The sequence below is a fragment of the Hevea brasiliensis genome, unplaced genomic scaffold (assembly GCF_030052815.1).
Source record: "Hevea brasiliensis isolate MT/VB/25A 57/8 unplaced genomic scaffold, ASM3005281v1 Scaf32, whole genome shotgun sequence".
Classification (NCBI taxonomy): domain Eukaryota; kingdom Viridiplantae; phylum Streptophyta; class Magnoliopsida; order Malpighiales; family Euphorbiaceae; genus Hevea; species Hevea brasiliensis.
This window is the reverse complement of record NW_026614829.1, coordinates 225,924-241,672: the sequence shown is the minus strand read 5'-3', so window position 1 is coordinate 241,672 and position 15,749 is coordinate 225,924. Positions and strand designations below refer to the sequence as shown.

Sequence of the window (15,749 nt, the reverse complement as noted above, 5' to 3'; positions counted from 1 at the left end):
CATATGTTTCTCTCGTAGGAATTTTGAAATGGCATTCACATGTAAAGTAGAAACAATCACCATCCTTGGGAACAACAGGAACCTCAAAATCTAGAACAACACAAAAAGCAAAACCCAAGAACAAAGAATTAAAGCAACATTGAGGGAACAGAACATCCAATGAAAGATCCTGGGCTTCGATAGCTGAAGCACTCTGGAATTTCACTTCTGGGTAGACCAACAATTACATGAGCATCTGTCTGTCTACGTGTTAAAGAGGGATAAAAAAAAGAAATTAAAAGAAATATTTGGTGCAAAAGTAAAATTAGAAAGAGGAAAAGGAGAGGAAAGGAGAGGCTTACACTGCAAGTAATGCTTATTTCTTTCATTCTCAGTAGTGCATCTACGATAATGTCACCACGCGCATTCTGATCACAATTTACGCTATTACACTAGTTGTACACATTATATGACCCGCTGAGTTCTTCACATTCTGCAATGGGGACAATGTATGATCATGCAGTGTCCATTAGCGTACAATTTAACGGCAAAGCATGGAGTCTCTTGTGATACATTACAATATTAGGTCTTCTACCATTCAATCTCTTAATGAGGATTTCTATAATTACAATAGTAGATATGATATGCAAATTAATGAGAACTTGCTTTCTATTGTAATGATGTTTCCATCAATTTCAGAGAAAATTATTACTGAAATCTTCGATTCTTCAATAGCTTTGAAAAGTGTTTCTTTGATTTCTTCTCCATCAACACTATTATCACCTGTTAGATTTTTTGAAGGAAGGATATAAAAGCATATGATTGAATAATCTGCACCTTTGTTGAATAGTTTTGCATTTATATAATCCCCCCCCTGTACATGAAGCCTTGGATTGGAGCACCTTGACCCGCTGGGAAGTTGCCTGGCAGGGGATAAAAAGGAAAAAGCAAACAGGTGATAAGCCGAGTGGACTTAGCTGCAGAACTAGCTCTTTCATTCGCCAAATCACCCGCTGAATCAATACAATAGAAGAATAGCCCTCTGACCACGACCACGCATAGCGTAAGTATTTCTTTCCTTCCCTTTCAAGAATCTTTTGAATTAAAATCCCCCTTGTGGTCTGTTTGCAGTCAACATGACATATCCTGTCATTAGGTTTTCACCGGATAGGGGATGCCGGGCCAGATTTCGTACTCTTAGTAGACTCAATCACACCCGTTCTCTTCACAATGAGAAGGTTCGGGCTATGTGGGATAAGAGCCCTCTTCCTTTTGAGCTTTGGCTTAGAAGGGGAAGACCTCTTCATCCATACTTGCGCTTTATTAAAAATTATAAATTTAAAAATTCAAGAAATATAACAAAAAATTTTAAAAACATGATAAAAATTGTTCGCAAAATCTTTTCAATTTTATTGAAAATAATCTTTATTTTCTTTCAATTTTTTATCTACAGCAAACGAGGCATCTCCATTGTTATCAATGTTTACGACGCAATACAACATAAATATGACTAAGAAAAGCAGGATAGGTGATTTTAGAGGGGATTATGGAAGATAAGTAGAAGTGATTCTGATAAGTACGAAAAATGTTTTTTTTTTTTTCTAAATTTGATTTATCTTGGATTTAAAATATAAGATATATAATGAGATTTATAAACTAAATATATAGATTCCACATATTTATTTCTTGGACTATGATGAGCTGCATTTGACCAAAAATTTTCTCAAAACAAACTAATGGAGAAAGAGGGATGATCAGTGCATAAGACTTGAGAAATATTAATGCAGATTAGGCAGTTGGAACTGTTCCTTAATATCAAAATCTGTGTGAGTTCATAAGATGACCTTTTATTATTTAATACCGACGATCATTCCCTTTCTAATTTCTACCCCATATTAACTAAAAATTAAAATATTACCATTATTATTATTATTATTATTATTATTATAAATTGAATAGCTAAATTTTAATTTTGAGTAATACCTTAAGTAATCACAATCATAATTGAATTTGATTTCAACAAAAAAAATGTTGGTAATTAAAAGTACAATAGTAGATCTATAAAATATGGATTATCATTAAAGAGAAAACCATTGTAGCGACTACTGATCAGTCTCATCATGAGCATTTAAAGAGTAACCTAGTCAAAATTCTTTCATTCTTTTATCAGATCTGCCATCTGCAATGATATTGGCTTGATTGGAGCTTCTTTTCTTGCTGGTATCGGCGGTTCCTATCACTTCTTGCATAAAATCAGAATCAGTTGCTGCATAGTGCAAAGAGTGCTTGGTTTGGATTATGCTGGGGCTGCATTGGTACTCCTCATCTTTGGAAGTATACATCAAGTGGACTCCACATCTTTTCACCTTTAACTTTACTACTTTAAATTGCATTGCATCACCAACAGTATACCCATAGTGTTCTGCTTTGAACTCAAACTCAATCGAAAGCTCGTTGACGTCAGAATAATTTTGTATGAGACAACTTTCAATGTAGTAATGATTGTACCAAAGGAACACATGGTCTGATTGAATGACAGTATCTAAATGCAAACTATCATGCCTACTCTCAGGAGCAACAAACGGTAAGAGCATTTCATTACCATCAGCATTTTTCAGACGGCATCCACATGTAAGCAACAACTTATCGTCCTTGTTCATGGCAAGAGGAACCTCAAATTCTAGAACGACACAAAAAGCAAAACCTAGATACATAGCATTAATGCTGTTAAATAAATTTGTTATTCACGTCCTATTTGACCATGTCTATTGTTTGTTCTGGTCTTTGGGATAGCTGCTGATTTTTAGCAGATTTTTAGTCTTATAGTTAGTTCCTATTTCTTTGTTTATTACCGTTGTAAATTGGCTATTTAAGCAAGTCATTTGCTACTGAATAAAATAACTTAATCTCCTTTACTGCATATACTTTGCTTTATTTCTATCAGTGGTATCAGAGCAGGGTTAGGAGAGTTCAACACGAGAGGTTTGAGCGAAACACGTAAGGGAGAGAGTTTGAGTGTTTGCTGTAGCAAAAATGGCTGCGGAAAATTTTGTGCAACCTGCAATTCCTCGCTTTGATGGTCATTATGATCATTGGAGCATGTTGATGGAAAATTTCCTAAGATCAAAAGAGTATTGGCAAGTGGTTTCTGAAGGCATTTCAGAACTAGCCCCAGGCACAGCAGTGTCTGAAGCACAGAAAACAGAGATAGATGTAGCGAAACTGAAGGATCTCAAGGCAAAGAATTATCTTTTTCAAGCAATTGATCGTTCAATCTTAGAAACAATTCTGTCTAAGGATACTTCTAAGCAAATATGGGATTCCATGAAAAAGAAATATCAAGGAACAACAAGGGCAAAGAGGCAGCAGCTTCAAATACTTCGTTCCGAGTTTGAAACACTCCGAATGAAATCTGGAGAGACAGTCGCAGATTATTTCTCTCGGGTGATGGCAATCATCAATAAGATGAAAATCCATGGTGATAAGATAGCGGAGGTTACTATTGTTGAAAAAATTCTTCGTACATTGACGGCAAAGTTTAACTTTGTAGTTTGTTCTATTGAAGAATCTCATGACGTTGATGAGCTTTCAATTGACGAATTACAAAGCTCTTTATTGATTCATGAACTGAAAATTACCCAGCAGGATAAAGAAGAAGTAGCTTTGAAAGTCTCAACTGATTTTCATGTAGCTGGTCGAGGAAGAGGTAGAGGCAGTAACAGGGGTCGTGGTAGAGGCAGAGGCCGAGGCAACAACGGCCATGGAGCAGGAACAAGTAGCTATGACTCGAGGTCCTTTGACAAATCCAAAATTGAATGTTATCGATGCCACAAGTTTGGTCATTTTGCATATGAATGTCAAACTGATTTGTCAAAAAGACAAGGAGAGGAATCAAACTTTATTGAACAAGAAGAAGAAGAAGAAGAAATCACTTTGCTTATGGTTTGTCAAACAAAAGAAGAAACTAATAAAAATCTGTGGTTTCTTGACACCGGGTGTAGCAATCACATGAGTGGAGATAAGTCAGTTTTCTCTACTCTTGTGAATCCTTTAGAGATCTTGTGAAGTTGGGAAATAACTCGAGTTGCGGTCATGGGAAAGGACAAATTTCAATTCAAATCAATGGAGATTTTACTCCCACTTTAGCTAATATTCTTTTTGTTCCAGAGTTAAAGACTAATCTTCTTAGTGTTGGTCAGTTACAAGAAGAGGATTATGAAATCTCCATCAAAGGCGGAGTTTGCAAAATTTTTGATGACAAACAACATTTGATTATTGAAGTCAAGATGACTAAAAACAGGTTGTTTCCTCTCTATCTTTATAAAACTGAGCAGACATGTTTTACTGCAAAGTTAAAAGATGAAGCATGGTTGTGGCACTTTCGATATGGTCATCTAAATTTTAATGGATTGAAAACTTTGTATCAAAAGAGCATGGTGACTGGGCTTCCTAAAATTGCAGCTCCTGCAGAAATTTGTGAAAGCTGTGTTGTTAGCAAACAATCACGCAGTTCATTCCCAACAGGAAACTCACGGAGAGCAGAACAAGTGCTGGAGTTAGTTCATTCAGATCTTTGTGGTCCAATAAAACCAAACTCCAATGGTGGTAAACGATACTTTATAACCTTCATTGATGACTTCAGTAGAAGAATATGGGTGTATTTTTTGCAGGAAAAATCAGAAGCATTTGATGCTTTTAAACGCTTTAAAGTGCTTGTTGAAAGAGAAAGCGGTAACTTCTTAACTGCTCTTCGTACTGACCGTGGAGGAGAATACACTTCTCATGAGTTCACAAGTTTTTGTGAAGAAAATGGGATCCAGAGGCAATTAACTGCAGCTTATACGCCTCAACAGAATGGTGTTAGCGAACGGAAGAATCGTACAATTCTTAACATGGTGCGAAGCATTTTAACAAGGAGTAATGTTCCAAAGAATTTTTGGCCTGAAGCGGTTGCATGGAGCATACATATTTTGAATAGAAGTCCAACTCTGTCTGTTCAAAATATGACACCAGAGGAAGCATGGAGTGGAAGAAAACCATGTGTAGATCATTTCAGGATATTTGGGTGTGTTGCTTATGCCCATATTCCTGATGCGAAAAGGAAAAAGCTGGATGATAAGGGAGAAAAATCCATTTTTCTTGGTGTTAGTGAACAATCTAAAGCTTATAAGCTGTATAATCCTAACACTAAGAAAATTCTAAGCAGCCGTGACGTTGTTTTTGATGAAGAAGTTTTTTGGGAGTGGAATGGAAAAGCTGCTACAAATGAAGTTTCTGCCATGTTAGATTTTGAAGAAAAGATTACTGAAAATCTTCCCCAGCAAACTGTTTCTAATAACTCTTCTGAAGATGCTCAACATGAAGTTCCTGCAACTCCTGAAATTTTACCACCATTGACAGCATCTGAAGAACAATCTAGTGAACCAGCAAGTTCACATTCTCATCGTGTTAGACGCAGACCAGCATGGATGTCAGACTATGAGGTAACTGGAATTGATCAAACTGACACTCACTTTGCTTTTTTGTCAGATTGTGATCCTACTACATTTGAAAATGCTGTCAAGGAGTCTAAATGGCGCCAAGCCATGGATGACGAGATCGCTGCGATTGAAAGAAATCAAACTTGGGAGCTAACTGAGCTTCCCGATGGTGTTAAAACAATTGGAGTAAAGTGGGTGTATAAAACAAAACTTAATGAGAACGGTGAAGTAGACAAGTTTAAAGCACGCTTAGTAGCGAAAGGCTACAAGCAGGAGTTTGGGGTCGACTACACTGAAGTGTTTGCACCAGTAGCTCGCCATGACACAATTCGTTTATTGATTGCAGTTGCAGCCCAAAAATCATGGCCAATCTTTCAACTGGATGTAAAGTCAGCTTTCTTACATGGTGATTTAAAGGAGCATCAACCACTTGGTTATATTAAGAAAGGAAGTGAGCACAAAGTTTATAAATTAAAAAAGGCTTTGTATGGGTTGAAACAAGCCCCACGTGCTTGGTACAGTAAAATTGAAGCACATTTTTTGAGAGATGGTTTTCACAAATGCCCATATGAATATACTCTGTTTGTGAAAACTGAAAAAGAGAAGATTACTATTGCTTGTCTATACGTTGATGACCTCATATTTACTGGAAATGATGCTCTCATGTTTAAAAATTTTAAGAAGTCTATGATGGAAGATTTTGAGATGACAGATTTAGGCATGATGCATTATTTCCTTGGCATTGAAGTGGTTCAATCTCCTGCTGGAATTTCAATTTCTCAAAAGAAGTATCTGCTGGGAATTTTGGACAGGTTCTTAATGAAAGAATGCAATCCTGTGACTACACCAACGGAATTTGGAGTAAAGTTAAGCAAGGATAACGAAGGGAAGAAAGTTAACAGTACACTCTACAAGCAGATTGTTGGTAGCTTAATGTATTTAACTACCACAAGGCCTGATATTATGTTCTCTGTCAGTCTAATTAGTCGATACATGGAGAATCCAACAGAGAATCATTTATTAGCTGCCAAGCGGATCCTCCGTTATTTGCAGGGAACTAGAGATTTTGGGTTGTTTTATAAGAAGGGTGTCATGTCTAATTTAATCGGTTTCACCGATAGCGACTTTGCAGGTGATCAAGATGATAGGAAGAGTACTTCTGGTCATGTATTTATGTTGGGTTCGGCAGCTGTATCTTGGTCATCAAAAAAGCAACCAATTGTTACTTTATCGACGACAGAGGCGGAATTTGTTCCAGCAACCTCCTGTGCATGTCAATCTATTTGGCTGAAGAAAATTCTCACCGAATTGCGATTCATACAGGAAGAAGCAATTGAGATTTACTGTGATAACAGTTCTGCTATAAAACTCTCTCAAAATCCAGTTTTGCACGGTCGCAGTAAACACATAGATGTCAAATATCATTATCTGCGTGAACTCACAAATGAAAAAGTGATTGATCTCATCTACTGCAGAAGTGAAGACCAGTTAGCTGATATTTTCACAAAAGCTCTCAAATTACCCATGTTTGAGAAGTTCAGAAGGTTACTTGGAGTTTGTCCAGTTTAAGAGAGGGTGCATCTTGTTAAACTGATATCAGTTTAAGAGAGGGAATGTTAAATAAATTTGTTATTCACGTCCTATTTGACCATGTCTATTGTTTGTTCTGGTCTTTGGGATAGCTGCTGATTTTTAGCAGATTTTTAGTCTTATAGTTAGTTCCTATTTCTTTGTTTATTACCGTTGTAAATTGGCTATTTAAGCAAGTCATTTGCTACTGAATAAAATAACTTAATCTCCTTTACTGCATATACTTTGCTTTATTTCTATCAAATGCAGCAGGGAGGGAGCACAAAAGCCATTGAAGATCCTAGGTTTTCATAGCTGAACCATTCTGGAACTTCACTTCGAGGAAAACCAACAAGAAAACCATCACTAAGTTCTGGAAGTACCTGCGTGAAGGGGGAATAACAAAGAAAAGAAATTATTTAGAAGAGAAAACTTGGGTTTTATAAGAAAGAGGGGAAAGAAATATACTTACAGACATATGACTAGCAATGGCCATTTCTTCAATTCTCAGTCGCGCATTTGCCATAATGCTGCCAAGTGTTTCATGGTCCAAATTTAAGCAATTGCAATAATTGAATAGATATTTATTTCCCCACCGCCATTCATTGGGAGTTTGTACGTGTGCGAAGGACAAAGGTGATTTTGCAGTTTGTAGCGATGCACAACCAAACGCTTGGAGCACTCTTGTTTGCTCTGGAAGCTCTGGTAAATTTTGGAGTCTTTTGCAGCTGTTTAAACTCAATAATCTTAGAGATGATAAAGAAACAATGTCACTGGGGATTTCTGAAACTGCAGTGCCATCTAGATATAAATCTGTTAAAGAGCACAAACCATATAAAGGAGGCAATCTGTCAAGTTTTGAGCAGCCCCATAGAAGAAGCCTTTCAAGGCATTTCAACTCACAAATGCTGTCTGGGAGACTCTCTAGCTTATAGCATTTCCCCAATTGCAAATCAACAAGTGAAGGGAGACACCCGATAGTTGAGGGTAATTCTTCAATTGGAGTCTCTTCTAACACCAATTTTTTCAGATGTCCAGTAACATTAGGGAGCTTGTTTAGATTTGAGCATCCAGAGAGATCAAGTTCCTCAACCCAATTGAAATGTAAAGTGCTTGGAAGGCTTCTAAGGTTTTTGCACATCGAAATAGGAAGGTATTCAAGATTGTCTAGAGATTGAATATCTGTGGACCATTCTTCCATTCCACATTCTATTAGATCTAACTGTTCAATAACACTCGGAATTTCTGAAATTTGCTTCAAATTTATGCAGAGGGACAGAGAAAGATACCGCAGATTTTTCAACTGAAAGAGACTTGGAAGACTCCTTAGCTTTTTGCACCCATAAAGGTTAAGATAATCAAGTTTGTGGAGAAAGCGAATTGAAGAGGGAATCTCACGCAATCTCTCACACCCCATAAGACATATCTGCTCTAAGTTTGCAGCCGAACGGAGATTTGGGAGTCTGGCTAGTTTCTTGGATCCACGAAGGTAGAGATATTTTAACTTTTGAGGACACTGCACATGAGAAGATAGAGAAGTACATATATACATACTTCGAAAAGAAAAACCTCAAACATAATTTTAGCAATAATAACTATGTTAGAATTGCTAATACTTTTCATTAATTCTCAAACAATTTCCAATAATTTTATTGACTAAATATTGACAATTTTAATTAGAATTTCAACAATTAATTTCAAATAATTATGTAAAATAGTCATTCCACCTTAGACCACAAAATATAATCTTTTTAAGGATTTTTCTTGCACCTATTAAATATATGAGTATTATCACGTAATGCTTGTATATTAGATTCATGGTAGACTGGATCTATATAAGAATTTCACTATTTTCAAATTGGATTTTTGCTCAATAAACATAAAGTTTATATAGAACTTAGTGAAAAAAACTTTAACCAAATAAATCTGCAAACAAAAGGGAAAACGCATAAAAAAAATTATTTTCCATTAAATAAGATTTTAAAGTTGACATGCAAATTGGCACAACAAAAGCATACCTTATCTCCATTCCAAAGTCGTTCAACCTTGCTGTCTTCCAAATTGAGTAAAACAAGATTCTCCATGAAAAAATATGAAGGCATAGACCTGTAAGGATATTCCTCCCAATGTAGTAAACCCAACTTGTTGGGAAGATGCTGCAGACAATTCCTTTTAGCAGATTCAAGTATGAAGCCAGAGTCTTTTTTATTTGAACAATATTGAGCCCTAAAAAATTTGAGTAATCTTAAGTTAGGCATCCGTGAGAAGGTTTCAGGATTCAACCGTGTCTTTCCAATTTTAGATGTATCCAAGAATATGCCTTCCACTGCTTTGTTCACCTAACTCAAAGAATAAGAAACTGTGATGAATATATATGATCAGAAGAATATATATCTAAATCTATCAAAAATGATACCATAAGACCACATCGCATTTACATGCATGCTGGCCTTCAATTACTTCATCTCCAAAATCAGAAGTACACTCGAAGTTGTAGTAATATTTAAAAAATGATTTTATAAAGAGAAAAAAAAAAAAACAAAAACTATCATCTTGTTTATATTATTTATAAATTATAATATGGAAAAAAAAAAAGAAGATTTTTCATGTCTTACCTTCTTAGTTGCCACCATATCACAAAATTCTGGAAATTTCCACAATCTACTACCTTTATGCCGAGCAATGTGTTGACCCATTTCTTGTATTAAATCATGCATCTCTAACTTATTTTCCACAAAAACTACGAGGCACTTTTCCACTAAACGAATTATTCCCAAACTTGGAGCAAGATCACATCCGTCTAGTATTTCTTCTACACAATCTTTGTCATGGCCTTTGAAAAAGCAAGCAATATCAAGAAATATGGCCTTTTCTGTTGGTTCTAGCGAATCATAACTTATTTTTAATATATTATGAATCCTGGATTGTGGATTCTTTTTTAGCTTTTTCAATACACTGTCCCATTGCTTGGGAGATCTTTTGCATAGATGTGAACCCAAAACTTTAAGGGCTAATGGAACACCTTTAGCATAGTTTATGTAACACCCCAAAATTTTATTAATTATGAGTATTTTGATATTTTAATTTTATTTAAATTTTAGGAATTTTTTTGAGATTTTTCGGATTTTAAAAATCGGGTTCGATTTTCCGAAAATATAAACTTTGATGATTTTTAAAAATTAATTTAAAGACCACGTGGCAAAACTAAAAATATATTTGGAGTCTACGTATTTTTCTGAGTTTTATGAAATTTTTTCGGAATTTTTGGACCTCGTTTTCGGTCCCGAGGCAGAGTAAAAATTCAAAATTTTGTATTTCGAATCGAACCGGCCGAATCGAACCGGACCGGATCGGACCGGTCGAATCGAACCGGCTCCCTTTCCTTTTTCTTCTCCCGCGCGCGTCGTCCCTCTATTTTCACTTTGTTTTCTCTCTGCTCCCGCGCTGCCGCGTCGCTCCATTTCTCCCGGCCAAATCCGGCCTATCCGGCCACCAATTGGACCGGGTCTTGTGTCTAAAATCATCTACTCGGTGAGAGCTTTCCATAGACACCAAGAACGCCGAAATCCATTGAGCGGTTTGTCTGATTTTTACTCGGGAATATTTTAGCCCATTTTGACTTTTGGGCTAGATTTCTCGAAAACCGTGAATCCACGAGGAAACCGAGGCCACCAGACGCTCCATTCGCCGAGAGCTTCGCAACGACATAAATTTCGAATTTTTCCGACACCGCTTTGGTGGGTCCCACGGAACTTCGCAAAGATAATTTCGAGCATTAAATGAGCTTAGAAAATAATGAAAAAATTATCTGCTAACCCCCGTGTAATGGGCATCGTGAAGGTATCCTCGATTCGCGGAAATTCGACATTGACCGGGTCTGCAAATTTCGGCCACAGACCCGTGACCGGAAAAGACTCCGAAGTAGGCCGAGGTTTTGGATCTCCACCCATTGTCAGACGTCCAGAGCGCGACCCCGAAGTCGGAATCGGAAAAGGTAAACCCGAACCTAGTTTTTATGTAATTTTCTAGTGCTTAAATAGGATTAAAAATCCATAAAATATTCGTGGTAGCTTAGAAAATTATGATTCTTTTTGCAATAGCTTAGTAATATTGCTAAGGACCGCGGGGCAAAGTTTTATAATTTTTAGAGCTTGTTTGGGCAGTTTTTGCAAAAATGATCAATAATAAGGACTAAATTGAAATTTTGCGTATTGTGATGGATGATTGATTTGATGGGCCCAGGAGGGGCTGTGTGATATGATTGAACTGTGGATATATGGATTGTGAATATAGAAGTGCGTTTTTAGCCCTTTTGCAGGTTGGGTAGGTCCTAGGTATAGGAGACTCGCCGATTTTCGCACGACTTAGGACGTAATTGGTCTTTTTCTTTATTTGTATTGAGTCGATTGTATTAAATAAATGTAATATGATTGTCGTGAGCTGACAGCCTTCTTCCTCCGCCCACCGCCACGATAATTTGTCGTCAAGTCCGTGAGTAAAATATTAATTTTAATTATAATTTCGATATTATTATATGTTCAAGATGCCCATGCATCACTTATATGCATATATTTATGTAGTTAAACTCTAGGCACGATTTATGTTGCATTCATAATCGTGATGTACCATGGATGTTGTTGTGGTAATTTGGAGCAATGCGTGCGTTGGCGTGCGTGTGATGTGGTGTGGACTATGGATAGGACGGGTAGTCACGGCTTGAGTAATTGGGACCCATTCCTTCGAGGGGTAGTCACGGCTTGAGTAATTCGGGACCCTCGATTTGGTTATTAAGTGGAAGTCCGAGCTTGAGTAATTGGCCGCACCAGTTGGATTTAAGAGAGTCAGATAGGGATCACTCCCATATGTTATGATTGATACTACAGGTGTGTGAGTGCTCCAAATTACCTTTTGATGTTATGATGTGAAAATGTTGTGTATGTTGCATTTCACTCTACAAAGGTTGCATTAGTTTGAGATAGTTATAGAGATTATAGTTAAGATTGATATTTTACTCTGAGTCGAACGCTCACTCCTGTTCAAAAATTTTTACAGGCCACAGGAGGATATTTTATTCTGGGTTAACCTGCTTTTCTACTTCGCAGGTTGTTTATCAATATTTGTGTAATTTTATTTACTCCTAGAATTTCCGCATGTGTTAGCAGTATTTATTTGAATTTGGTCTGTAATATTTTTATCATGTTGGACCTGTAAACTTAAATATGTTATGCATATTGATGGATTGGATGAGGGAGCTGAGCTCCCATTTATTTTATGTTGATGAGTATGTGGAGGGTGAGCTGAGCTCCCCAATTGAGTATTTATTATGTTTACAGGTCGGGTGAGTCGAAAACTCCCCGTTGGGAAGTCCATTTTATGGCCGGACTCTGTCCGTTTGTTTTCTTGAAATTGGGCCCAAATGGGCCTTAGAGTTGGGTTAATGAATAGTTAAGGCTTACTACGGGCCTCGGGGGCTTTAGGCTGGCCCAGGTCCTAGTGCCGGTCCGGCCCATAGGTTGGGTCGTGACAAATGTGGTATCAGAGCTTAGGCTCCAGATTCCTAGGGAAAAGTTGTCTAAAGTGTTGGGAAAAGTCTAATAGGAGTCACATGCGGAAAAATATGGTCCATATTCGTCTTGCATTGTCGTCTTTGCTTCTAGTTTCTGCTTCATATATTGTGTAATTTTAATTACTCCTAGAATTTCCGCATGTGTTAGCAGTAATTATTTGAAATTTGTCTGTAATATTATATTCATGTTGGACCTGTAAACTTAATATTTTAAGTCTGTTTGATGGATTGGATGAGGGAGCTGAGCTCCCATTTATTATTATGTTGATGAGTATGTGGAGGGTGAGCTGAGCTCCCCAATGGATTGTTTATTATGTTTACAGGTCGGGTGAGTCGAAAACTCCCCGTTGGAAAGTCCATTTTATGGCCGGACTCTGTCCGTTTGTTTTCTTGATATTGGGCCCAAATGGGCCTTAGAGTTGGGTTAATGAATAGTTAAGGCTTACTACGGGCCTCGGGGGCTTTAGGCTGGCCCAGGTCCTAGTGCCGGTCCGGCCCATAGGTTGGGTCGTGACAGTTTACCACCCTTTGTGCCAACTCCATAAACCGCTCGGGAGGATGCTCTTGTTTAAAGGCTTTCACACTCAATAACTGAAGAGAATGACGATATGTTAATTCCTCAACCTTATATATGTGATCAACTCCAACAAGTACTTCTTTGTCTCTGCTTGTTACTATGACTCTACTTCCTAAACCAAACCAACCATGATCTCCGGCTGAAGCCTCTAATTGCTCTGAATCATTAACATCATCGAGAACAATGAAAACCTTCTTTCTTCTAAGTTTACACAGAGCGATAGTGGGAAGTACATCAAGCATTTGTATGCTCAAATCTTCATCCTCTACAAGTTGAGAAATAAGAGTTTTTTGTAAATGCAGTAATGTATGCTTTTCTGCATCTTCTCTAACGTTGCTTAGAAAGTAGCAAGCATCAAATTGATTAGAAATTTAACTAAAAAGAGCTTCAGCAATGGTTGTCTTTCCTATGCCGCCCATTCCCCAAATTCCAATAAAACGTACATCTGCCATCTCAATACATAGTAATGATAGAATTTCGTTGATATGAACATCAATCCCAACAAAATCATTACAAGCGCTATAGGAGACAGGATACAGTGTCTTCTCGATTTGGTTGACAACTTTATGAATTAATTTCGATTCAGTCCTAGCAAAACATGATAAACAAAGTAAAGTAATAATGAGTCGGAGATAAAAAGAAACTTGATCATTTTAAAGGCATTTTGAATTTGGACTTAATTTGATTGCTCGAAAACTAATTGGATAAGTTTCTATTATAAATAAAAAAGAAGAAAGAAAGTTTATATATTATCAATTGCAACATAAATATAGATTTATACTTATTTTCAGCAAATATATCTATCTAAAGTACACTTTTTATATAAGAATTAACCAAAAGGCACACTTGTTATGGGGATTTACATGTAGAAATGGTTTTTTTTTTTTTGAAAATACATGTAGAAATGGTTTTAAAATCATATTTATCATTGAATCTAATTACTAATTATTTCATCAAACCATGCATTAAATTTTAACTTAATAATATTAAAGTCATTTTCAAGATCATAAATTCTCAAAATTTGAAATTCAATTGAAATCAGTTGTATAATAAAGCTATTTCACCGATTTGAAAGGTTCAACCATCCTTTTTTGTTTTCTATATTTATTTTTTAAGTATAGTAGATAAAAAATATAACAAATAAAACTATTATTTGAGTATAATTTTTATTTATTTTACTATCAGCAAATAAAAAAACATATATCTATAATTAAAAACAATTTCACTCTAATAATTTTTATATACTTAAAAATAAATATAAAAATTACTAGAGTGAACGTGTTGTGTCATGTTTGGCTGCTCACTTTGTTCACTCACTTTGTTACCATAAAATATAAAGGCAGTCAAATCAACTACCCTTCCGTGCGTGACCTAACTAGGAGTATGTTCGCGATTCAGTTTTTTTTTTTTTAATTCCCAAATTATCCTTTCCTTTTTTTTGTTTTCAATTTTGCATTATTAATTAATGCGTGTTGTGCAAAATCCCATATAATATAAGTGCATCAATGAGCCTAAATGGAAGGATATTTTGATTAAGTAAAAATAATTTAATTTTGAAAAATTTTATTTTTCTAGTAATAATTGAAAATAAATAAATTAAATTAGACCAAACCAGCTGCCTGATCTAGTTCACAATTTAAACAGACCAACCAGTCAGTTTGGTCCAATTTTCAAACAATAACCTGTAGTTGCTGGAATCCCACCCAGATAGATTGGCTGCTTCCGTCAAAGCAGTGCTCCACTCTTCCACAACGTCTAAGCTCTGCTTTTCTTTAACTTTCCCAAATGCTTCTCCAAATTTTCCAGTTTGATTTCTAATATGAGAAGGATCTACATGGTAGAAAATGGGTAAAACCTTTCGTCCCATTGTTTTCTTGCAGTCAATAATTTTCACCAATTCATTTAGGCACCACCGGGAGGACGCATAATTTTCTGAGAAAATTACTATAGAAATCTTAGATTCTTCAATCGCTTTCATAAGCGTTAGCGAGATCTCTTCTCCTCTCTCAAGAACATCATCTATGAATGTTGTAATATTTTTTCGGCACAGAGCAGTATAAAGATGACTAGTAAAATTGGGACGAGTTTCAGGTCCTCTAAAACTAAGGAAAACATCGTAGGTCGTTTTAAAGGAGAAGGCTAAAGGTGAAGTGAAAGTCATTTTGAAAAGTAAGTAGTTGCTCTATTTTGTTTGGTAGAAAAGAAAATAGAGGAGTTGTCGAGAAAGAGGAAAGATATGAAAGAATGCTAATTGTACCTCACCTAGGTGAAGGCTTTATATTGATCAGAGTCATACCACCTACAAGACTTCGTATGTTCGAGGAAATTACAATGCACCCACCATTTTCTTTCACCTGATGGATCAAAGCATTTTACAACTTAATTGGACCTTATGCGGAAATGTACTTTAAACCGATTATGAAATACTATTTATTAAATGATATTAATTTTATATAAAATATTAACCGATTTATTTAAAAGAAATAAACTAATAATTTTTTTATAAAAGTTTTCTTGAAATAATTTTATTAATTTTTTTTTATCTAATATGTAACTTCTTGAAAGTTTCAATGAAGAC

At 36.0% G+C, this 15,749-nt stretch overlaps 2 protein-coding genes across 2 annotated transcripts; both read right to left on the bottom strand.

Annotated features, from left to right (window-relative positions):
- Positions 1-1,979: 1,979 nt before the first annotated feature.
- On the bottom strand, positions 1,980-3,963 carry LOC131177077 (uncharacterized). The gene has a single exon (XM_058142073.1). It carries the CDS (start codon positions 2,691-2,693, stop codon positions 2,124-2,126), a length of 570 nt encoding a protein of 189 aa, XP_057998056.1. The 5' UTR covers positions 2,694-3,963; the 3' UTR covers positions 1,980-2,123.
- Positions 3,964-7,174: 3,211 nt separating this feature from the next.
- Positions 7,175-15,402, bottom strand: LOC110662913 (disease resistance protein RPV1). The gene is given in 6 exon segments (XM_058142066.1): positions 7,175-7,411; positions 7,501-8,544; positions 9,047-9,367; positions 9,644-10,060; positions 13,117-13,759; positions 14,854-15,402. Coding segments are annotated over 6 exon segments (3,027 nt in total). The 5' UTR covers positions 15,333-15,402; the 3' UTR covers positions 7,175-7,288.
- Between the last annotated feature and the right edge of the window lie 347 nt (positions 15,403-15,749).

Excerpts from the sequence above, each read along its gene's own strand:
- LOC131177077 (XM_058142073.1), bottom strand. The coding sequence starts at position 2,693 with ATGTATCTAGGTTTTGCTTTTTGTGTCGTTCTAGAATTTGAGGTTCCT.